Source organism: Spea bombifrons, chromosome 8 (assembly GCF_027358695.1).
Source record: "Spea bombifrons isolate aSpeBom1 chromosome 8, aSpeBom1.2.pri, whole genome shotgun sequence".
NCBI classification, from domain to species: Eukaryota; Metazoa; Chordata; class Amphibia; order Anura; family Pelobatidae; genus Spea; species Spea bombifrons.
The window spans coordinates 33,645,822-33,671,424 of record NC_071094.1 but is presented as its reverse complement, the minus strand read 5'-3'; the positions used below and the strand labels follow the sequence as shown (position 1 = coordinate 33,671,424).

The window sequence follows — 25,603 nt, the reverse complement described above, 5'->3', positions numbered from 1 at the left end:
CCCCTGAAGGCAAATCTCTGATCGGGACAGTTTCCGGCACAGAACTAGTAATCTCTAAAGTCACTGCGCCTATTAAATACTTAGCAGGGCTCCATGTGTAATACTATACTGTGTGTGAGCACAGTATGGCGATGATAACATCTTCCTCTGTGCTTTCAGAACTCCATTACTAGTTCAAATCTTTGCAGTGCTGCTTTTCAGCTACCTGGAAACCCGAATGGGCTTGTAGATCATATCTAAAAATTCTCTACGGAGATAAAAGACAGCTGTGTGTTTGAGGTCTTATGTTTGAAGTCAGAAGAATGCTTCAAAAGTTTTATCCTAACATGATTGGCTAACTGCTTCCTACGTTATGGAGATTCCAGAATAGGAAATATTTTGGGGGGTTTTCTGAGGCTGTAACACAAAAAGGTAAACTGATTTGTAATATACCGGTATATATGATTTTTTATTGTCTTTATACGAACATTTACTGCCATGTACTAACCAACGCCTCTCTCCCACAACATCACTATAGACGCTGATCCGGAAATGACATTTGGTTTCACGCAACCAGGTGAGCAGGCTATTACATCTAATTCTGCCAATCACCCCCGGTGTCCATTTAGCTGTCCAGGATGCTTTGTTATTATTTTTGGCAGAAAAGCCAAAGGATACCCATTTTTTGCCCATTCTTATTTAAACCATTGTCTTCAGTTGCAGCTACCAATACGTCAGATTATTATTGAGCAGAATAGGCCTTTACACACTTGTGTATTTAGGATCGGTGCAGCCTCAATGGGTTCCAACAACAACGTACCTGTCCATATCATAAAAAGGTTAGGCAAATGGAATTCTTCCAGTTTTCCATTTACGTACCCAAGCCATAACTCAGATGCATTTTGATGAAGCATTTACTATTTGATGTACTGTGGGGGGGGGGGGGGTAAAGCCCTTTTTCTAGGCTTACCAGGTATGTTGGTTTTGGCACACTTTGGACCAAGTTCTCCCATATCTCTATGTCATCTCCTCTCATTCCTACCTGATTGCCCCTATCACAGATAATGTGAATGGAAAGGAGACAGGTTTAGATACACCGTAAGATAATGTTTTATGTAGAAACATTATATCTAGCTGTATATAAAGGGTAGGGGATTCAATATTTTAATAAAATTGCAAGATTTAACAAAATAGGCACTGCTATTCCTTTAAACATATATATAAACATATATCAGCCCTTCCAAACTATGACACATCCTTCTAACATTCAATGTACTGTAAATGGCGAGCGACCTTTCGTCTGGGTATTACTGTACTTCTCATCTACCAGGTAAATTGGCAGCTACCAATATCATTATTATTTTAATGAAATTATTTAAATCTGAACAAATACATTGAAAAGAGCTGTCCCTATCTCTATAGGAGTAAAAAGAGCCCCATGTGTTATAGGGACCATCATATATTTCCATGCATAAGACTCTTTTTTTAGTATATATTAATTTTACATACTAGAACTTTCTAGTACACTGATCAACTGTCTCCAGACTTTCTTTTTATTACTTATATAAAAACATTTAAAATGAAAATTTTTCCATCCTACTTCATTGACCTTGAAAAGTCTTGGCACAAATTAAAATTCAATAACAAAAAAAAAATGAGAAATTCAGAGAAACAAAACCCCAGCAAAAGTACTATTCTTATCTCTTAATTGAATTTATCAAAACGGCGGGGCTCACACAGAATTTTTGTTCCCTGAAATTATGCTCTAATTATTTTTGCAATTAAAGAAGTCCTGGCAGAATTGTATTTTTCAGTTTTTTTTTCTTTATGGGGAAAGAACAGTCAAAAGACATCCAACAAGAGAACACTCGAACTAAAATTGGGAAAGCTTGAATAGAATTGTACGTTATCTCGACTGGTTACAATCCACTTTTATCATGCTTTATTATGCTGATAACTGAAAGTTTAATTAGAAGATTTTACCCTATTGGTCATTTATGGGTTATTCTTTCCCAGTTGCCGTGTGATATTAAGTCTTGTTTTTTTTGTTACTACTGAAAAACTGGCAGGATAATTAATTTTTCAGTAAAAGCCGGGTTATTTTTTAACTTCCACTATGAAACATCTTGCACTTTTGTAAATGTCAAAAATGTCAGAATGTATAAATGGAAACTAGCTTTCTTCATTCCTATTAAAACTGCATGACCTCTTCAACTGTCTCATTTAGCGAAAGAATAACGCTGTAACCTAGAAATACAGAGCACATGCCTCTTCCTGTAAAAAGAGCATCACATGTGATTCACTGAGAAGTAACGCGTGCACTTGTGATCTTAATAATATTTTAATGACAATTCATAAAATGTTGCAGTATATTTTTTGTTACGGGTGAGTACCGTCTGTAAAGAGAATGTTTCCCTTTAAGAATGCATTGATGCCGAAACATTGTAAATAACATTTAAAAAAACAATATTTAAAAAAATCAAAAAAGATGAGGATGGATATTACCCATAATCATAATAATTTAAAATGATTTTCGGGCAGTGCGAGTTTTGGAGACTGTTAAGGACAACTGCTAATATTGAAAGGTTATCATCTTATAGATATTTGTGTACCCAAAAATTAAACATATATACTGTATTTCCCCATGCATAAGACGCACCTTTTTTCGAAAAATTTGGGGTGCGTCTTATACAGTGGTTATAGATTTATTTATTTGCTCAGAGCGTCTCTTGTTCCGTCGAGGAGACACAGGAATCCAGTGGAGTCACGTGAATGTACATCACATGACTCCGCTCCGTTCCTTAGTAACTTTTTATGCAATTAAGAATAGTATGGAACAATGTGTATTTTTTTATTTATTTTTTGCACATTTTAATTTATACATCAACTACCGTATGGGTTCATTTTCATCCTTTTAGGGCTGTAGAACACAGTGATAGACTCACAACCCGCAAACATTCTGAGCTCCTGCAATAGAAGCGCTTCAGGGAAGAAAGAGGGACAGATGGATTTGAGTATGAAAGAGGGACACTTAAGTCTGCCCAATGAAATCAGAATTTATTTCTTGGCAATGTGTATTATAGTTGCTATGAATTATTAGCAAAATGAACATCTTCCTCTTACATCAAGTGAATTTTTGCACTCAGTGGAGGAAGAGGCTAGTTGCATCGATCAAAGGAAACAAATCATCTTAACATCATCTTAAAACTGTCAAACCGTAGAGAGGCCATCACCTAAAATATGCAGTATATAACAATAATGTAAGCCAGTGTTTAAGAACTCAATAAATGTAGTTCATTAAGGTGAGACGGTGCTGGTTGTAACACTCTTGCATTCACATGGTAATAGAAGCTATTGAGTTTTGGATGCTATTGGAAGGCACAGACCTGAAAGCTCCTCAAGCACCTCTTTCCTCTGAAAAACCGATGTATTGTCGAGATTCCTTTGCTAAGTTGTGAAGTGATTTATTCACAAGGTATTCAGCTCTTCGTGCTGTCTTACAATGGAGGTATCTCTGTCACTAAGCAAATCTTGTATGGGATTATGCAGCCAATAAAGATGTGGCTGGAATGGTTTAAACTGGGGTAACAGGCATGCTACTAATACTGTGATCAATGCATACACAGGGATTAATTACCCTGGGGTCCTTTTTATTTCTGTCATTTATCACGAGAGTTATTAGATATAAGTTGGAACACTGTTACAGAAGCTGAGGTTGCAGAGAGAAGGTCTCTTAAATTTCAACTGTATTCTAGTTCATGGAGTATATTGCAAAAAAAATGATTCCAAACATCAGTAAGTAGCCCCTTGCTAGGTACAGTAATGTGTTTTCGGACAGCATCACACACTCACCCAAGAAACTGCTCCAGCAGCAGATCAGCCGCCACCAACTGCATATCCCCATCCAAATGCTAAGTGAGCATAAAAATGTACATATCCAGCCGCCTGCCCCATATACGCCATTATGCCAGTTTGGCCCTATTACCATGAAATAACCTCTAGGATATTTAGATGGATTTTATGCAGCAAGACCTGAACCCATTCTGTCAGCCGGCACATGTGTAATCACATATTTAATTTTAAAACTCAAATTATGAGCCTACATTGGAAGGTCCCATAGTATTCTATCAGGAGTGCTCCCTCTTCAGGGTGAGTGGGTTCCTGAAGGGGCCGGGCTAAAACGGTTTTTAGTGGGTGGGGAATGGGTGTGGCTAAACACTCTTCTCCTGCCCAGAGAAAGAAGAAACTGACCAGGAGACCCTGGGACGCGAGGCTTCACCTGGAGACTCTGGGTCAAACCAGGAGGATTCCTGGGTATGAGTATAAGATCGGCTGCTCATGCAGTGTGATTATAACCTAGCGAAGGCTATCCATTATTCCTTTTATAGCTGACATGAATTTGTGTATGCAATTGCTTATTGTTCACCTAGCCATTTGTGTTTTTTTTCATTCATTTCAGTATTTAAATGCTGTTGCTTTCTAGATGTTTTATGGCGGCTGTTATTTTTCATGTATATGTCTCCTGTAATTTTTTTCTGCAGATGTACTTTGTGTAGAAATGCAACTATCCGGGTAATGAATGTTCCTGTAAATGAATTATTTTCAGCCAACTCTAACATTATTGGCAGGAGCAAGCACCTTTTTTTTACATAATAAACCATGCGGAAAAGCAATATGGTCGAACAATGCTGATTATGCATGTCATCCAGACAACGCTGACTCTGTCAATTCAATTAAAATGTCAATACGCTTCTTTTGTACTCACAGTAACAAACCACATATATCTTTTATAGCATTAATGCTAACTCGATAAAGCAATTTATAATTTTGACACGCAACATAAATACGCTAACGGTATGTATTACAATTTCAATTATCAGGTGTCTGTTGTTTGCAAGCAGTTAAGTCAACATCATAAAATGTAATAAACATACACAGAAGTGTATTATTTTAAACCAAGTCAATATCCTACTCTAATATTAGCCATTCATATATGGCCAGGAGTATGGGCTCTAATTGCCTCTGTTGACCAGTGGCCCCAGAACGGGTTGACATGTTACTCCCCAGCACATGCACAGAACTGCCCCTGCTGAATCTGGTACGTGTTACTGAGTATTGGATTCCCTTTAGTGAATTTATACAACACGGCAGGCAGCAGGCGACAGCACTTTGTGTGTTAGTCAACAACATGTGAAAATTATATGTGTCCCTCTGATTCAAGAACTTGTGTGAGTTTTATTAACACAAAGACCCTGCACAGTAACTTAGTATAAAACATATACTCCCTGCACCTCGGCTTTCAGGAGCTGAACTCATCTGCTGCTTGCTACCGGGCACATGCACTATACTCCATCGCTCCATCGCTGGCTCACAAAAGCCCCTAGCAGATATGCAGAAATCGCACTTATTCATTTTAATGTGTGCGCTTTCCTGACATTGATTGGTTGCTTCCAAGCAGCCAAAAGTAGCCCAAAAACCAGTACGCAGATAGGGTGGTACATTGTAAAATGGAGCTGCGGCTTCTTCTAAACGTTCATTTAAGTGTTATAAGTGTTCCACTGTTTGTTGTATTATATTAATCATTTTCTGCATTAAGAATGTATGCAGCAGTCTAAAATAACTGTCTCCATTACAATTAAATCCCAAAATAGCAAATGCACAAATAGCGATCAAACTACATGCAGCACTGAATGACTACCTACCGAGATATTTACGCACCTGCTTTGCCAGTGGGCGCAAACACTCAATGCTTCCCTAATCATCAAAAGACAAATTGCTCTCTGGTTAGGTACCCCTGCAGTCTGCTACTTCCCAACGGGCTGATCTGTTTACACTGCATTTTAATCTCCATACACGAGACTTGTGATTTTGTATTCAGCAAATGACAATATCCGAAAACGAAGTTATTATTAATAACAATCACTTTGACGAAATCTTAACTAAACGCTCAAATTCTCCTAGAAATACCTTAACTTTCTTAATGACCATAAGATAACTGTACTTAAACTGTACAGTCTGTATACTGTAGGTAATACTGAACAACAGATTGTCCACCTGAATTTTATTTTTCATTGATTGATTTATTGATCGATTGATTTATTGATAGAAATTGGTTATTTTTTTTACCCTATTAATGTGTACAGTGTGACAGCTAGGGGGTACTCCCTTTTCTTTTCTGGAGTAAGACTAAACTAGGACCAAGGAGGACCCCAATATCTGATTCACGTCAAATGGCAATGGTATTTTGGAGAAAATAGTGGCTGTACACAAGCATGTTCGTTATGATAGATAGATAGATAGATAGATAGATAGATAGATAGATAGATAGATAGATACATAGATACATAGATAGATACATAGATAGATACATAGATAGATACATAGACGGATATATAAATTATATTGCAAAAGCAATTTTTTTCAATCTGCTAGAGAAGAAAATAACATAATTAGTTCTTGATTTCTGCTCATTAGCAGTATGCTTTCCATATGTTCATTGTAGACCGGGACATTTGTACGGTAATGAAAAGGCAAGTTGAAAACAGAAGATTTACGCATTCTGTTTTCACCATGTAATTTAAATGCATTTATTTTCATAAGTGCTTTTCTTCATTTTGTCTCCTTTTCGCTCTTGTTGATGATTACAGGAATAGGTAGAGGCTGCCATGGAGGAAAATGCTTAATAAAGGAGAAGAACCACTGGAGTTTTTGAGTAATAGGATCATCGAAACATTAGCAAGAACAATGCCATTTAGCAGAGGACTACAGACAGAAGTTACAAGACCTGCAGCAGCGAGGAGAGGGACAGAAGATAGATCAAATTATCGTTACAATGAGGGCAAAGTAAGCAGTGAGGTACCCGAGACGCAGGCTTACATGTGGCTGCAATCAGCTACAACTTGCAACCAAGTATCCGCAGGCACTGAATCATTCAGCTCAATGTCCAGCGGAAAGCTTTTTGCGTAAAGCTGCTCCTAAGGAAGCTCTTCCAATAGTTCCAATCAGCATCATTTCTCATTATAGTCCTGGCATCTCCTCACTGCACTTATGTATCATCTTCCTGACCTCCAAACCTAATGGCCTCTCTTCTAATCTCCAATCTAATCCACGATACACATGCAACCCTACATTTTCTGCTTCATTCTCATCAATCTCAAAAACATTTGTCACAGATCTTACTCCTAACACCGTCCGGTTGTGCCAACAAGCTAAAGACAAATCAACTTTGGTCTCCAACATATAAATGACATTCCTTTGTTAAAATCCTAGTAATATTTTTTTTCCTCTGCTGTTTTCGTTGATGGCTTTCTAATACGTTTTGGGCGATAAACTGCATAGTCTCATCACCAAACTTTAGACTGTTTTATTTAACATCAAGTTATATTAAGGCATTACTTTTTAGTTATGTGAACAAGAATTTATAGGGCAGTTATCTTGTGCAATGGTAGCTTTATCCCAATTGTTTTTTTGGGTGTGGGGGGGATTACTGCTTTTTTACTCAGCCTACTGTAGGTCATTTATTTTCATGTAACCCAATATACTGTATGTTGCTTTAGTAAATTAAAAAGTCGAATCATTATCCAATCATTCATTTACTTTGTTGTGCATGGCAGCCCATTACAGCCGGAAGGAGATCTGTCTGTCCGCTTTGCATAGAAGTGGGCACAGAACATAAGCTGGACTTGTTCTCCTTTGTGGTCACTATGCAGCTGTCACGGTCATTTTAGATTCAAGCACTTCTCCAAACGGTGACTCTTTCACACGTCTGCAGCTGTGTGATTAATGCAGGTGCTAATTAACAAAACCAGCAAACCAAGAACAATGTCCGTTACTTCCCAAGGCAAATTAATATTCTACTGCATTTTGCCAGCACTCGTACATGGGAGAGGCAGCTACTAACCCTAATCTGTATTCTAGGCAAATTCACTTCACACACATATATCTCCTTTTAGTCCTCTCTTCAGTGGTGCTGCAAGTAATAATAAAATAATAATAATAATAATAAGTGCCTGCAGGCACTCTCCATCAAAATCACAGGATTTGCGTGGTTCTTTAAAATAACCCATTTCCACCCTTCTGGTCGCTGAGTTTCATTTGAACACAATTCTCTCGACCAGCAGTGGTAACGTCCATTCTTCAAGGTCTACCAAAGGCTGGGATTTAACAATGTACCCTCTGTAGCAGAACTAGGTTAATTAATGCATTAATTCCCCAGCCTAATTAAAGAGACATTACAGTGTCCCAGGCAGTATATTTAACAAAGAATGCCTATTAAAATGCTTTATAAATACTTTAATATGCATTCTTCAAACCCCAAAGAGGAAGCCAAAACTCACCTTCAGAGGAAGCTACAGCAGAATACCTCCTCTGTGGTCTGATTGGTTGCTTGAAGGAGCCAATCAGTGTCAGGAAAGCTTTGCCACTGAAATCATGTGCACATGGGTCTCGTTAGGACCCCTCAGAAAATATAGATATAGGCATTTATTCTCAGGGGGCAATATGTGATTATTTATCTCTTAGACTTCAGGTAAAATGAAACTTTTCAAAAGAAAGCAAGTAAAAGCCTAGACATTTTCATTAGAACTACATACATAATTTGTGCTCATTTAGGAAAACTCTAACTTTTATGCGGGTGCATTTGAATGGCAAACACATCTTCAGGATCCAAAGAATGGACACATTATACACTGTAGAAGGAGGTGTAACGTCAACATAAAATACATAGAAGAGGGGAAGCAGGAGCGGCGTGCAAGGAGGATAAGCCTAGCAGCAGCATTTAGGACCTACTGCAGAGAAGAGATTTCAGGCAGGGGAATGCCAACAAGAGGAGTGTTGCATTAGTCATGAAGGGAAATAAGGGAATGAACCGGTGTTTTTGTGGATTCTTGGGTGAGGAATGGGCAGATGCGAGAGATTTTTTTAGGTGCAAGTGGCAGGATCTGGCAAAGGACTGAATGTGAGGGATGAAGGAGAGGTTTGAGTCAAGAATGACCCCAAGGCATTCTACTAATTGGGAAGATGCTATAGGTACATATCTTAACCTACAGTAGAAGGAGAAGACCTCGAGGATGTTCTGAGTTAGAGTATGTAGCTCCCTGCCAGCTATAGGCTACCCCTAATCCACATGCCTGTCACATGATCTATGTACATATGCCAGCTACCAGAACACATATGCATGTGAAAAAATAATATCTGGAATTTAATTATATGCCACCCCAGGCATATCCTACACTTTGTACAGAGTTGTTGGGTTTGTAAATATGCCTCAGGGCTCCAGGTACTCTTAGCGCTGAATACACATCGTTTTAATGCATAAAACCTCTGTATTTAAGTTCCAGCACTAACTGCTTAGCAAGACTTCTATACAGTGAGAATGTCAGCTCGGTGCACTTTTGAGTCAGGGATGAGGTCTAGTTACAAATGTTCCATTTGTGTCATTAGACAGTCCAGTTGAGTTGCTTGAGGCAACATGAGTAAGCTGGCTGGAAATGATCAATTCTATTTGTGATCTCACTTTCCTGGCCTACACTCGTTTATCCACGGTAACCCAATTTAAACCAGGTTAGCAACTGAGCTGAACAATATTTACAATTTGAGTAAATAATCTTGGCCCTTCTATTGGAGGATTGTTATTCCAGAATGAGACTAAACTCAATAGACCAGTTCATTAAACTTGAACCCAGTCACATTGCTGGAAAACACTCGGGATGTACGTAAAGTGACGCTGGAGTATGTAAAGTGAGACCGGAGGGATAAAAACTGCCCACGACGTCAACAGCTTTTGAGAGAAACAAATAACTCCTTACATGCAGGAATTCACAACCCTACACCTTACAGCCAAAGTAACATTGGATTCCTAACACTATGATAAATATTTTGTGATATATGTTTTCATTGGCTATGCAAGCAAAGACTCCCCAGAAAACACGCAAAACGGGTGACTGAAGCAAAAATAAAATCCCTTATTAAAGATTTGCTTTATTTACTTATTCAGTAAGGAACACAAAGCATAGCCTGACTATAATTTATGGTCATTTAAATTTAGGAGCTCTGCTCTTTTTGGCGATGAGGAAAAAGCCCGAGGCTTGAAAGCTTTAACATCCTAATAAAGTTTACTAAGCGAGTGTTCTAGCAGATATGCCTGAGTGGAATTTTGCAAATGCCATCCCATTTCCCTTGGTCCTTGCTGAGGAAAACCATTTGCCAATAAGAAATTTAATTTAGTGGAAAATAACATCTGGCTGGATTCTTCTCACATCAAATTAGAGGGCACAGTATGTGTAAGTTTACTTTCAGTAGAGTAAGAGGAAATCTCGAATATGCCTCACTTTAGTAAATCTCAGACACTGAGGTGGTAATGTGCATTCTAACTGCTGGGAATCTTTCTTTTGGACAGCGGAGAGGTGCTTGGCCCTCTCCCAGCCTACTTAAGACTACCTGGTGCTAGCCTGTCCCTGACTCGACAGGCCCTGCCCCACCCCACCAGAAGAGCTTCAGGTAGCCTACCCCGGAAACTGCCCAGGTATGCAGGTCACCTATGATCGGTCTTGGGTAGGCAGGAAATTTTCACACACAGATCAGATGTCTTTGTATGAATTCTAGCAAAAGTGGCAGATAGACTTTTCTAATAGTCTGCAGAACACAGCAGTTTTAGAGTGAATTCTAACATTACACTCCAATACTGTTACATGCCCAGAAAAATGTCAAATTGTTGACATTAGGTAAGGGTTTTGATACTGTAGATCGTTCCCATAAGAACATCTGGATCTCTAAAACACTTAATCTACATGGAACACCATTAAAACATTATATCACATCAAGAGATTGGGAAAACTCAATGATTATGCTTTTAGAGCATCTAACTGTACTGTATTTTACTACTGCAGAGTGATAAGACTTATTGGCAGACATTTGGTAATTGCTATTGACGGTGATTGTTAGACAAGTAAAACGTAAAATAATATTTCTTCCTGTGTGGGAACGCTATTTTATTTTCCTGTTAATGATTTTATCATACAATGATTTATTCTACAAGTCATATGCGTCTCTCATTGGGCATGGTGTGGAAGATGTTCTTCAGGCTTTCATGAAACGTACCTTGAAATATAGCAGCATTCTGTATGATCAGAAATTTGAGTTTGGCACTGGCACTCTGGATGAGTTGCTCCAAGTTTAAACGAGATGCAACCTGATACCTCTCTTCCATTTTCCTGGAGCAGCAGGTAGAGGTTTTAGTGACACAGACTTGTAGATCAGTTCCTGGAAAGTATGAAAACAAAAGGCTGTTAAGATATTTTAATAGTTGTCACTTGTGCAGCCGAGTGTGATGTTGGGGTCTACAGACTGTGAAAGTTGTGCATACCACGGGTCTCCTTTTGTATTTTTGTGGCTGTTGCTCCCTACTTGCTTTACTAGAGGTATGAGAATAAGATCAAATTGAACGTTTCTAGTAACATACATGATATAAAAATATATATTATAAAGAGCAGTAGGGCAGGCTATTACGCAGCTGTGTGTTCTGGGTTGAGTTCTAAAAAGATGTCTGTTTTTTCATCCTTCAGGGATTGCTTGGGTTTCACCCCAAGTGTAAAGGTGAGTCCAGATGTGGATTATTTGGTATGTGATATATTATGATATAATATGATATGAAGAGGTAACATAAATCGTTATTGCTGGCAGATGCTGCTTAGTGAGGAGAAGAACCCTAGGATTTCATGCATTGATGACAATAACAGGTAGATCTTTATGAAAATAATTATCATTATTTATTAGATTATAAAGGTGCCCATATTATCGGCATTCCAGCACAGAATATTGGGAGGGAATGGAGTCACGCAGAGCCATATCTCTAAAAGTCTACAGCATATTAAAGCTGTGTTATCCTTAGAAAGAGTGCTTAATTCAGATGTTTTTGCTTAATTATCTCCTCTGGTTGACTTTATACTCTAGATATGTTTATCACACACATTGGCTACTTCTGTTAACTATTTCACAACAATTACGCGTTTAACACAAAAAAAGAACAAAAGAAAACAGTGGGAGACGCTTTGCCTGTAGGATGAAAATTGTGAAAACAGTATGATCACAAAAGAAATTAGATAAGCATCGTAAAAATGTGCCTGAAGTATTTTATCACCATGGTAACATTAGAAGTTCAATAATTATTTTAAGTGTTTAAAGGGACACAAAAGCAAAGTCAACCATAAAATACCCAGTTGTACAAAATGAAATGGTTTAAATAAATGCTGTTCATTTCTGCGTGTTTTTCATTTTTTAATTAAATGGAACAAATGTTTTGCTACCTACCCTTACATGCCACGCATGTTCTTTCTCTAGGGAATCATTCAGAACCCCATAAACTGCTCTAAGTCCCTGAAGTATAACAGAGATATTAGTGAATACGCCATGTGTATCCAGTATCCATCCAGTAGGTCAATGGGTATGCCGGTTATCTCACGGGAGGGCCTCCAAAACATTCACACAACTACCACAATGATTCTGTATAGAGTGACTTTGAGGTTTATTCACTAAAGGGAGCGTTTCATGGACGGTTGTGGTTTTAACTCCCTGCCTTCACTATTCATTATAGAGGGCCAACGCTGGCAAGTTTCAATGGGTGGAGAGACTTTGGCGAAATCTCGTTGATTTAATTACATGTTACACAGGACTGCTCAAGATCTTCCTGCTGCAGAAGCTTAGTTGTGTTGGCCAATCATAATATACAGAGATGTCACAAACTCAATTCTCCTGCAAACACTCCTGACTACTCTCATCCTACTCTACACCGTGGCACCACAAGAGCTGACACTTTTATCATCACTATGGAGCCATATATCAGGTCTGGTTTTTGAAGATGACACTGCTAAGGAATTGTGTACATTATCGGAAACCTGCCAAAATGGAGTTATAAATCACTAACTGGAAAAATTCAATTCTATTTAGCAGCCAGAAGAGAAAGGTTATTTATCCACTAAGTGATACATTCCGGGTTTTGATTAATTGTCACATGCAGGTGGAACAAGCCGTCTACTTCATGTACCCACAATCAGTACTTTTTATATAAAATATACAAATATTTGTATATTGGACAGGGCAGATCCAACAAATAACATTAAGGAGCTTAGTGGCACTTGTACTGTGCTGATCTATGTGCTAGGACGTGTAAGATTAAGTGCCAGCTCTTGTGGTGCAGTAATGTTGAGGTTAGTACACTTGGCTATACAAGCCTGTTCTTTTGAGGGTGCTTTGAGATGGGATTTAAATAACTGAGAATATTTGTCCAGTCATTTCAAAATAATTGATACATCTGCTGGCGAGATTACATTTTCTATGTAATTTCAAAATATCACATTTAATTCTCTGACTGGGGCGAATGAAGATGTCCAAACATCACCTGGCTCATTAAAAAAATGTTCAAAATGTAATTAGACAAAATTGAGCAATTTGTGAATCTTTTCTCATACAGGCAATGTATTAGGATTGCTCTCAACATTATTTCGTTGCCTAAAGCTATGCGTCCTTATTTTTTACATTACATTTTGTTTTGCTGAGTGCCAGCAGATTCAGTAGGATTATTACATTAGAGGGGAGTGAGCATTAACAATAACATTAAAATTGACAATATACAAAATTAACACAAACATGTTCTGGTACAGAAGGAGAAGTGGGTCCTGTGCTTGCAAGCTTGCGATCTATTAAAAGGCCAGGTGAACCACAATATTGGTGTATAAACCTAGCAACGCACTTAATTATGTGTGATGTTAAAATGCTGTTGCGGGACCTTAAGAGAGCTGTGCATAAACAAATGAAAGGTAAATTTTGCGAGAGACTGATAAAGTCACACAGAAAATACATACAAATTATTGAATCATAAGGTGTACTTAGTTTTTCGCACATGGCTTCTCCATTTTGGCTTTATTTTTCTTGAACAAATGATTATATGGTGTAATATACCATGTGATGTTGTTCATCAAGGTTGTATTTACCTAATTTTTAGACCTGCTAAAGAACAGATGATTGTTATTATGTCCTAACATGTAATACCATAGGATTTAAAGGGGGTGTACTTTTTTTTTCATACGACTGTATGTCAGGGTCTAGAAGAACTCATGAAAAAAAAATACAAATATAGTGTAGCAAGTCCACATAAAGGGTCTGTCTTCTTACTAGTTAGATTTATATACTTTGTGTGTCTTTATTACACTATGTTTGTATTTTTGTTTGTGGTTTTCATAAGTTCTTCCAGACCCTGAGCTATATTTTTATATTTTCTATTTTTTATTATTTTTGAGTGCACAGACACTATTTTGCATTGTACGATCTACTAGAAAGAGTGCATGTAGCATGATGGCTGATTGTATAGGCTTCTTATAAATGAGATAACTACTGCACAGGGAATAATATTTTTCATCATGAAAGCATTCATACAAATATATAATAGGTATGCAGTTAGACTTTGATTATAAAAATCTACTGAAAAGGAGAGAATACATTTATTGACTGACTACGCATTGCTGTGAATACCTTAAGAGGTTTTTCTTTTCTAGGATTCTTAAGCTGGCTTTACATTTACTTTTAAGAAAATATAAACTTAAAGGACCTCAGTCAGAATCAAAGAACATACTAGGAAAATCCTAATTGTGTCCGCTGTCAGATTGAAAAGAAGATTACAACCTGTTAATCCACATAACCTAATAGTGCATGATATAAAACATGCCATGGGGGCAATGAGCATATGTGTGTGGGGGGGTAATGCTTAAATATTTTTGTTAAGTTAAGTGTTTCTTGCTTTCTTTCATGGTCACAATAAGTGATGTCATTAATGTACATCCTTTACACAGCTTCAAACGCACAGGCAGCAGAACCCCTCTCGAAACGTCTTATATTAACGCGATGATCTATGGCTTTTGTCAAAAGACTGGAAGATGCTGAGAAATGTAATTACTGCACACACTCATCCCAGATGTGCTGTTTGCCACATCATTACGATAAAATTAATGGTTTCATGTATACCATAGTGATTCATTTTGCGTTTTGAGTAAGTTTTATTGGAAACAGTAAATATATTACTTGTAATTATATATATATATATATATTATTTGTTTTATGTCACCATTCACCTAGGCTTTAATAAACTGTAGCTATGCTGTAAGTATTAATGGGTAGGGTATTGTTTACGGGCAGACAGAAGCCAACTGTTGAACAGGACAAGCTGTGCAAGAGCCACGGCAGACCCCAAGGCTTCGCTCGGAGATCCATGCAGGAGCCCAGTTAAATGCGCAGGTACGGCCAAGAAAAGACACACTGGGTCATATTTACTAAAAGCTGTTTGGGGAAAGGTTCTGTGTAGGTAGCAATTCCCATGGAGGCCAAAGGAATCAAGGGAGGTTTTGTGAAATACTAGAATCATTTGTATTTTAGTCTATCAGACTTCTCGATGGCAGCTGGCGTTTGTATCTATTGTTGGTGTAGTCTCCGGGGAATATCTGTTCAAAAGTGAAGTTTTTTTTACTAATATTAGCTTTTTGCTCTCATACTCTTCCACACAAGCTATATCTTCTCATCTGAAAGTAATGTTACTTTGGCTCCCTCTGATCCTTCGTTACGTTTGGAATGTTATGTATTCCCCTTCATGTTATTAACTCTGAGGGTCTGGACTTTGGCGAGGTTGCCAGCGCCTTGAAAAACTGATAATGGGACATAAAATACCAAATTGTGATCTTTTGATGTGGATCCATAAAATGCTCTTGAACAGTAACGTGATAATGTAAAGATATGTAGATTCAGGTGTATGGGATCCTTAACCCAATCTATGGGAAGGTAAGAAAGGAAAGGAAAAACAAAAATCTAGACACATAATACATTATACAGTTTTATTTTCTAGTAGCAAGAAGCCAGAACTGTATAGGTCAGTCCTACACAGTGCTATGGTCAGCTAATGCTGTCTTTGAATTTAGCTTCGATCTTCTGACCCACAAGTTAAAAGGGGGTGGCGGGGCAGGAATAAGGAACACACTATAGATCTGTTGTTCTGCAGAAGCCCATCTGCATGAAAACCACAGAATCCCATTCCAGCACCCCCACAAAAACCACCAACATTCCATCAGAGACTTGCCACGTCCCTATGTATACTGTACAGAATGAGGATTTAAAAAGGGGGGACATCTGGCTCTTTTTCTACCACATATCACAACTCCCAGTACCCCTAGTCCTTCCTGTGCATAATTTCTCTCCCAATACATTTTTTCAGGGGCATAACTGGGGGTCAGGACCCTCACTTTTTTTCGCCTTTCACTTCTAAAATCCCTACATACATCCTCTAAAAAAGAGTGGATAAGAGCCTCATATATTGTTACGTTTGATTTTTATATCAAAGATATTTGTTCTTTTAGTCCTGAGTTGGCTTCCTGAAGTGCTGACCCCAATGCGATAAATCCAGTTTTATTTATTATTTTACTACAGCATCCGTGCCGCACTGCACACAGTTTGTCCCCAAACCCATTTTAGATAAAGCCCTAACAATTGCCTACCCTGCGCAGAAGTCTGGGCCCCTGGATGACTACCTATTATTGAATGGGTTAAAAGAGTACAAAGTGTTAATTGCAGGTAACTCCCTGCAGTAAATCTGATACGCTCCAGACAGAGAATTCCATTCTAAAGCTTAAAAGAAATCTTTTCCAGACATCTCTGAAGACTTTGAAAAGCAAAATGCACCATTTAATCCGGGAACTGAAGCGGCAACTCTTAACAAACTATTTTTAACCAGCATTTAGCTTTTGGATTATTTTTGGATTATTTTGGTCCATCATTCCCAGGTCGCAGCATTTCCCTCTGTGACCGACTCACCTTTTTACCCCTTTAAGTGCTCGGGGGTACGCACTGGGCACCCTTGTGGCACTCACAGGGTCACCGTTAGTTTATGATTTAGCGTTTTCTCCGACTGAACCAAGAATAGAACACCCTGTGTTTCACCCCGTGTTTCACCCTGCACACACTAAAATATTCATTGTAACACCCTTTTAGACAGTCATAAAATATGATTTAGGCTTCATTAATAGATTATGCCGTGTACAACATGACAAGGATGCCCCGTGACACTCCGAGGTGAAATAAAGGTTTCGGCTTATGATGCTGTGGAGAAAGCGGTACAGTTATGGCACTTTGCACGGGAAAGAAAGGGTTATATGCATGGAAGTTAACCATGGAGTCAGAGTCAAGTTGATACCTTTATTGGGCAACTAAGTAGATTTGGAACGCAAGCTTTCAAGGCCTCTTGGGTCTCTTCCTCAGGCATTTTATACAAAAACATAGAACTTAACCATCTGAAACATTCATCTGAGGAAGGCAGTAAATATTGCAGCTTGCTCAATGAGTCGTGATTGCACTGGGGCTACTGGTGGTCCTAGGGGGTAAGGACTAGGCAGTCGTTTGGAGACGAAGAGGAATACAAAACGGTTTCAGAGTAAATACCAGCTCTTTAAATTGTTAAAAGCAGGGCTTTCTGCCAGCCCCGGCATGTGGAAATGAGGCAGTGAGACCTCTCTAGGTATCTGCTCTGTAGCTGGATCATGAAAGCACTGAACTTCTGACCTACTCACTGATTCTAATCTTTCTCAAGAAAAAAATCATGTTTTAGTTCCCTTGTGCACAAAAATGTGATCGGCTAAGGATTTTACAAAGAATGCACGATAAGCACTGCGTGGTCCCATATTTACAGAAAGCACGTGTCTTAACCCAATATAAACCTCCAAATTGAAACCAGATGGCTTGAAAAGATGTCCCACACGGGGCTGGGTAGACACATGGGCAGAACATATTTTCCTTTTTGATCCAGTTACAAAGAGGGTTTTGTTTAATATACATCGGTGGTGAGTTACAGTGGGATGAAGCATTACCTTCTCTTACACCAGACAGGAGCCTCCTCATATTACCATACACTCCCTGGGTGTACCATATTACCCCCCCCCATATAAACATTCACTCCCTGGATGTACCATATTACCCCCCATATTACCATTTATTCCCGAGATGTACCATATTACCCCCATATTACCATTTATTCCCGAGATGTACCATATTACCCCCGTATTACCATTTACTCCCAAAATGTACCATATTATCCCCCGTATTACCATTTATTCCCAAGACGTACCATATTACCCCCATGTCATCAGTTACTCCCTAGATGTACCATATTACCCCCATATTACCATATACTCCCGAGGTGTACCATATTACCCCCCATATACTCCCGAGGTGTACCATATTACCCTCATATCATTTACTCCCTAGATGTACCATATTACCCCCCATATTACCATTTATTCCTAAAATGTACCATATTACCCCCATATTACCATTTATTCCCGAGACGTACCATATTACCCCCCCATATTACCATTTAATCCCTAGATGTACCACATCATCATTCACTCCCTAGCTGCATCATATTACCCCCATTCACTCCCTAGATGTAAATGGCCTCATTAGGAGGATATACGGAGCGCAGCACTCCTTAATCCTCTCTTATCGCATGAAAGGGAGAATTATCCGCCTGCAGAAGCTGCACTCCCTGCCACAGAAGACCAGACATGTTTAGGGAGCTCATCTTGGTGATTCATAGCTTTTTAAACCCAAACCTGACACTAATTATTTTGGAATAATAGTTAAAGAGGCAGTACGTCGATATTCATTTTATGCACACAGGAGAGATTTTTGGGGCCTGAATTAATGTCTTCCTAGCTGATTTCCTTGAGGCGAGGGCACTGATTTGTATGATAACGCTTGTAGAAGATTGTCGCCGTCCTTCCACATGTGGGGCCTTGAATACGCCTATTATGTGTGATTCAGTGAAACCGTCAGATGTTTTTGCTTTAGGGCATGCCGAAGGCTGAGTATAAAAACTGATTCTTGAGCAAAGCTTAAAAAGCTGCCTTATTGCCATAGCAACCAATGGAGTCATTCAGATTTTTTGGAAAAAAAAATCCATTTATCGCTATGGTGACAAGATCACTTTTGCAACTATAACCCATTAAAAACTGACCTTAATTCTAAAATTAAATGTTTATACGATTCCAACAAGCGAAAAGCAGAAATATACGTTTTATGTGGTGGAACGAAAATAAATGAGCTTCTAATAATGGAACTTTTATCAGAAATAAATGGTTTTGTCTGAATTATAAATTCATGTTTTTCACATTCGATATAACTTATTCAATACAATAAGTTATTGGGAATTTTTATAAGGTATTTGACTGGTAAATTTCTTTAATGGCATTTGGCGTAAAAAAAATGCATTTAAAATCTAATTTACCTTTAGCCTTAACAGGTTTTCAGGGGGCGGAATTTTCAATCAGGAAACTGACCAATGAAACGGAGACGCTTGGTCACCTGACACCAAAATTAGTTTTTATACATAACCCCACTGTGTTTTAAGTATTTAGCTCTTTTCTGATGCCAGTTTTTATATCCTCTCCACCTTACCTTCACTATGGAGTTATTATAGAGGGGAAAGCAAGTGAAAATCCTTCTTATATATAGCGGACATAAAAACAAAAAATAAATAAGATTTTCATTTACTAATGAATTTCTGAACATGAATAGTACACGAATAGGGAAGATAAATGTAATAAAATAAAAATGAAGTTCAGCTTCAAAATAACATTATATGTGAAATCTGAGTTAGTTATGCGACTACCAAGAGAGAAATGTGCTTGGAATCTATAAGACGCGTTGCCAAGCGTGTGTCACATGGGCCTGCCGAGAAAAAGAGTTCCTGAAGGATCTCTGATATCTATAAGAAACATCACATGTAAAATGCTACGGGTGTCAATCATTCTTAAATGACACACCGTCCGTGACCTTGAGTGGACCGAGTTCCTCGCCCCTGGCCATGCTGTACAATCAGCGTAACATGTTATGGGGATTTCCCTGGGGAGGTCGTTTAAGAATGGATAGCAAGCTACAAGTGACATGCCACCGTGTCATTACCGTAGACAATGGCAGTCACGACCCTATTAACCAGCGCTGTCTATTTTCCGCTTGCCACGAGTGTTCTACTCATGTGTCAGCCATTGTTTCTGTACTGTTACATGTCACATTACAAATTCATTAGAAATAGTTCTGTTGGAATAAACCTAACTTGTCTATTTCTCTCCATAAGTATATTTTCCCAACGGGCAGAGCACATGGATCACCTGGTCGACACGAATACTTATCATGTCTTTTCTCCATCGCAGAACAGGTTGTTGCTCAGACATGACCTCTTTGCCCACCATGAGCCAGAAGGAAAGGATTAAGACAGATTTTATCCTAAACTCTTCCAGACTGGCTTTAACGCTCAGAATCTGTGCTTTTAGAACTATGGATCTGAAGTACATACGGCCGGCCCACCCACAGACATACGGTTGGGTCCTCCTAAGCATTAAACATGGTCATTCGTGTGTTTCTTCTCCACCACAAGTTCTTGTTATCATCGAATGGTCGCAAACGTCCAGCCTCTAAGATTTTATTAGACCTAGGAAATATTTCTTACACACACGTACTAATTCAGTTTACATCCATCAGTTCCAATAGGTCCAGGCATTATGTGATTATGAAGCTGTTGTTGAACTATAAGTCCTATCATCCACACAGGCTAAGAATGATGGCACAATGTACGCGATACACCCAAGATCTAACTTAAGCACCAAACCAAGTAACAAATGAAATTGCATTAATAAATGTGTTTTGCCCTTTAGCAGCTCTGTTTATTGGGCTTCCTTGGACAGTTTGTATGTAATATGCTTAGAAAACACTATGATTGGTTAAAATTAAGGCGCAAAGAAGACAATTACCAATGTGTTAATGTCATTTACATTTGAATGCACAGGCTGTGAAATAAGTAGAGAAATATTACCAATGCTGGACAAATAAGAGATGTTCACTGCATAAATAAAAATAATGGAAATCTGGATATATTATTATATGCCTGAAGCCAGAGTTGACATGATGAAACTTTAATAAGGGACGCTTACAGGAAACGCATTTAATAAAATACACACCTGCTTGTATGTCTTTTTTAAATAAGTAATGATTAAGGCTACAATGATGCAAATATTTACTAAATAAGTAAAATTCAATGACAGGGAAAACGGCACAGCCCATAGACAGAGAGCTTTGGGAACTGACAATTTACCTCCTTAAATGATGTCATCAAAGCATAAAGTTCATTGCTTTGCCCCCCCAAAATCTCTTTTCTGAATATTTTAAATTTTAATTTTACATTTGATGCTTCCCTGTACTCTGGATCGGATAGAGAAAAAAGTTCTGCTTTGGAACTAAATCTGTTCTACAGAAGTTTTATACTGAAATACACTATTTTAGATAATAATACTAAAGGTTTCTAATAGCTTCGTAATAAGGAAAAGCTCAAAAGACTGCAATCTCCAATCGCTTTTCTGGAGTAATTCTGGAACGGTTAAAAAGCTGTTTCGTAGGGATTTCTGCATCTAAGATCATCTTCTGCTCCTATGTCATTGACCACAGACCTGGTGTTATTTATTTTTGATCCATAACTATAGTGTAATTTACGCCTCTGTTTGGCCATGACAGGGTTAAGCTACGCCATGTGAGGAGATCCTGAAAACTTGCGCAATTTAAGGAATGCCATACTGACCCCCTATCTAGAGATACAGCAATATGTAGCCGCAAATCAGTAACAATTCTAATAAAACCATAAAAAGTTAAGATATGGTGTCTGTAACAGACACCCCAGACATTTTGAAGGCTCACGTTGCCATAGATCTCTTGTTCACGTCCTCCACATTTATGGAGGCGTCAGTTGCACCCCTGCCAGGTACCAGATGACTTCTACACATTGGGAGCATTTTGGGGGGTGACAGCTGTGCCCCCCCCCAGTCCTGGCACCCCAGGCAGCTGCCCCACTTGCCCAGCACTAAGAATGGCCCAGGTATTGATATACATATCAGGGTTCTGTTTAATTATCTCAACTACAGTCACCCCCCCCCCAAAAAAAAGCAAGTATCTAGCACAAAACTCATTTTTCCACATTTTATAGCCAATTTACACATCATTTTACGGGTTCCGTTATACTTACAGCATATTGTTAAATGACTACATAGCATGAAATAGTTTGCATTTGGAACAATATACATTACAATAGCCAGGCAATATACATTACAATATACATTACTGCTGGCAATAAATATATTCATCATTACTTATTTACACATCTTAAAAGAGATATGCAGGGACATCCAGGGAGGATATTGCAAGTGGATTATTAAAAAGAAACCAAAACATTTCTAATTTCTGCCACAGGTTTTTTTAATATTATATAATACAAAAAAATAGAAAAACAGAAATATTTATTCTTTGTTACATTAAACTTTGTATTTTTCCAGATTTTGAATAAGCCGCCCAATATTACTAATATACTCAATTTCTTATCAACTTGCATAGAAATATTTAGTGATTTTTCTCCAGTTTTTGCTCTTGCTTACACATACTTTTTTCATAAATGACATTATTTAAACATAAAATATAATGTTTAAAACCAATCTGTAGCAAATCAACTATGTTCGGCAAATATTACTGGGTCAATATAAAAAATGTACAGGGCAATGTGGTTCAGGTGAGTACCATTATAACTAGAGCGCCTTTTATTGTAGGTCTTACAGACACGAACAGTCATGAATGATTGTAAAGTCAGGACTGTCATCCAGATTATATATGGTTATAAATTAAAAGTGATGATCAGATTCTTCAGAAATCACAAAATATGATTCAAGTCACTAATATTAATGTCATGATATAATGACATATAATACATATACATATAATGTATAGTAGAAGTCTGTGGTCTTGTCCAGATTTATATCCAAGGGGCAATCCTTACCTGGCACAGGTGACTCTGGGACCCATCTCACCCCAGGCTGCAGGGAGGAGAAACTGGCTCGGACTTCTTTGCAACTCAGCTGCCCCTTGGCAGCACATGCAGCCACCCATGCCATCAGGAGCACAGCTGTGCAGGACTCCCAGGGTGCCATGTGGTCAGTCTGTGTCTACAGGGGTACCCAGCCAAATGTGACTTCCAGATCTCAATGCATGCCAGGTACCACCCAGGGAGCAGGACTGTAATACAAGGAGCACAAGATAGCCCAGTGTCCAGGCTGCAGGGATGGGGGTCCTAACAGCATGGGAAGCTTGTGTGCAGCAGAGAAAGCTGACAGCAGGTCCCATACACAATAAGGGCAACCGAAGCTGCTCCCACTCCTGCCCTAGGTGAAGGCAGCGCAGGCACTGGCATGCTCTTCTCACAGAGCGCACTGCTTTCTATGGCACGGGACATGCGCCACCTAGTGGTCATTTTACAAATAGCATCTCGAGTGCCCATTGTGTGATCGCTATACATATTTGTCAGTAACCAGAAATATCCCTCTTTGGAAATGATGATTTATTTATGCATACCATCTGTATCTGTAATTTTACATGTAGTGTGCACAAATATTTTTTTTTGTGCAAGTTGCTTAGGGTGAGAAATACGTTGATTTTCATAAACCTAGCTAGAATATGTCATTTTTAGTATTTCTACCCATTTAAACTGTTATAGCACACATAATAATAGCATATTGCTCACATTTTAACGATTTAGTAAGTAATGTTGACAGAGTTTCTTTGTCTACTGCACCATATCATAGAAACACAGAATTTGACAGCCGATATGGAACATTCGGTGCATCTTGTGTTTTTTTCACGTTTTAAAGACTTAAACATTTATCTGTACTGGTCTTGTTTTCAATTCAGGAGCCATATGCCTATCCCAAAAAGGAACAAGCCCCAAATGCACCATAACCTATAAAACAAGCTACAAAGTTTCACTAGTGTTCAGTTGAGGAGCTCAGCCTCATAGCGGTTATATCTAGCTTCATTTTTTACCTAATTGTCATCAAATTGCATTTAGGCTTCATGTTTTGGTTTGCATGTTTTGGTATTCCAATGTCTAACTTGGGACATCAGCTGCCTTTCTATTGCTTCTGAGGGTGAGAACTTTTGTTTATATATATTTATATATATATATATATATATATATATATATATATACCCATGGGATTCCATATAAATTACGCCCCAGAGTGTTTTCACATAGATGGCCATACTTGCCCGTCAGTCACATGTCTCAGTTCACCATGTAATAAAAATCACATCCACGATAGGAGCCCTGAAGTCCCTGTGCAGACTGACAAGGTTAATTAAAGCTCTTCGAATCTCAGTAGTGCTCGGAGGCATGATTAATATACATATTTTACAGCATTTTAATGTTACTCCTCATCCTTCCTCGTGTTTTTTAAAAAAAATCTTGCAATCCATTTTTAGTACATGTCACATCCCAAGGTCTCATTGCGTCAAATGCCAAAAGCACCATTCACCCCCTGGCATTTCACGCATCTTTCCATCTCTCCCCGAAAATACTTTGTGTCTGTCTATACTCTGCAATCCTCTCACATGTTTCATTACGGGCCGTCTCCTTTGATGTCTAGTAGACACTGTGTTTACCTTCTCTTTCATCTGTTCTAAGTTATAATTTTCACGTCTTGAAAGTCTTTTGTGGATGCCTCTCCTAATATTCTAGTTTCTTCCATCGGTAATAAACACATTGCCTGCGGAATAAATATACCATTTAATATTTTTTTATTTAAAAAAAAACAAAACAGAAAACTTGTTATCTGTTATGGAACTTGCGCTTATGTCCAAATATACAACCACCACTAAAATTAACTAATGTTATTAACTAGACCATTTCATTATTGCTTGCCCGGAAATAGAATTAATGAATGAGACTCTACTACAACTAAAAGGTGCAGCTGAACAAAGTGTGGGGGAAGCGTCCACCTTAAGGCAGGGTTAATGCTATCACTATTTGTGTAAAATAATACAGAAATCACTGCAGAGAATGAATAAATATATAAGGTGGCCGATCCTTCGTAAGCAAGGACACCGAGCTAGCCGGAAAATGCATGTGCCGTACGGTTTATAGACTTATGTTTCTTTGATGGCACAGTGATTCATGACAATATTCCGCTTGTTTATCACTTACGTGCAACATCGGATATTTGTCTGAAATATTCACTTGGTTATTCTTAAGGTGGCAAACGTGATGGATAGGACAGTTACGCTGTTATCCTGTTCACGGATGCTGGGTTTTTTTTTATAAATGTAACGTGCAATTAAATGGACAAAAATACTGTGCTCTTTTAAACCGTCCTGTCAGAGTAAGTTACGATAAAAGAATGTGTTTCATAGAATAATGCCTTCTCCATAAAAAAATGCCTTTTCGGTGCATTACAGGAGACAGAATAAAAATTGTACTTTTGCATTAGGATAAGTGATTCATTGGAGGGTTCGTATGATGTCAGAATGATCAAAAAGCGTGTAGATTGCTCGTAAGTCATTCAATAACAGGACACCTAACTTCCTATACGCACTTACAACATAGCTTAAAGGTTAAAGTTCGATACAGCCGTGTGGGTTCAAGGAAAGATGGAGTCTTTAGTCCAAGGTGATACCTTTTATTGGGCCAACATAATAGATGGGAATTCTGAAAAATGGTCCAAGTGGATCAATA

The 25,603-nt window shown here is 38.3% G+C and overlaps 1 protein-coding gene across 1 annotated transcript in view; it reads right to left on the bottom strand.

Moving 5' to 3' along the window:
• GPC3 (glypican 3) overlaps positions 1 to 23,256 on the bottom strand; it is a 131,247-nt gene extending 107,991 nt beyond the window's left edge. The window contains exons 1-2 of the mRNA XM_053474200.1: positions 22,877 to 23,256; positions 11,077 to 11,238 (exon numbers count right to left, since the gene is read on the bottom strand). Of these exons, the coding sequence (XP_053330175.1) occupies positions 11,077 to 11,238; positions 22,877 to 23,027 (313 nt within the window). The 5' untranslated portion in view covers positions 23,028 to 23,256. The remainder of the gene's footprint in view (positions 1 to 11,076; positions 11,239 to 22,876) is intronic.
• Positions 23,257 to 25,603: the final 2,347 nt, after the last annotated feature.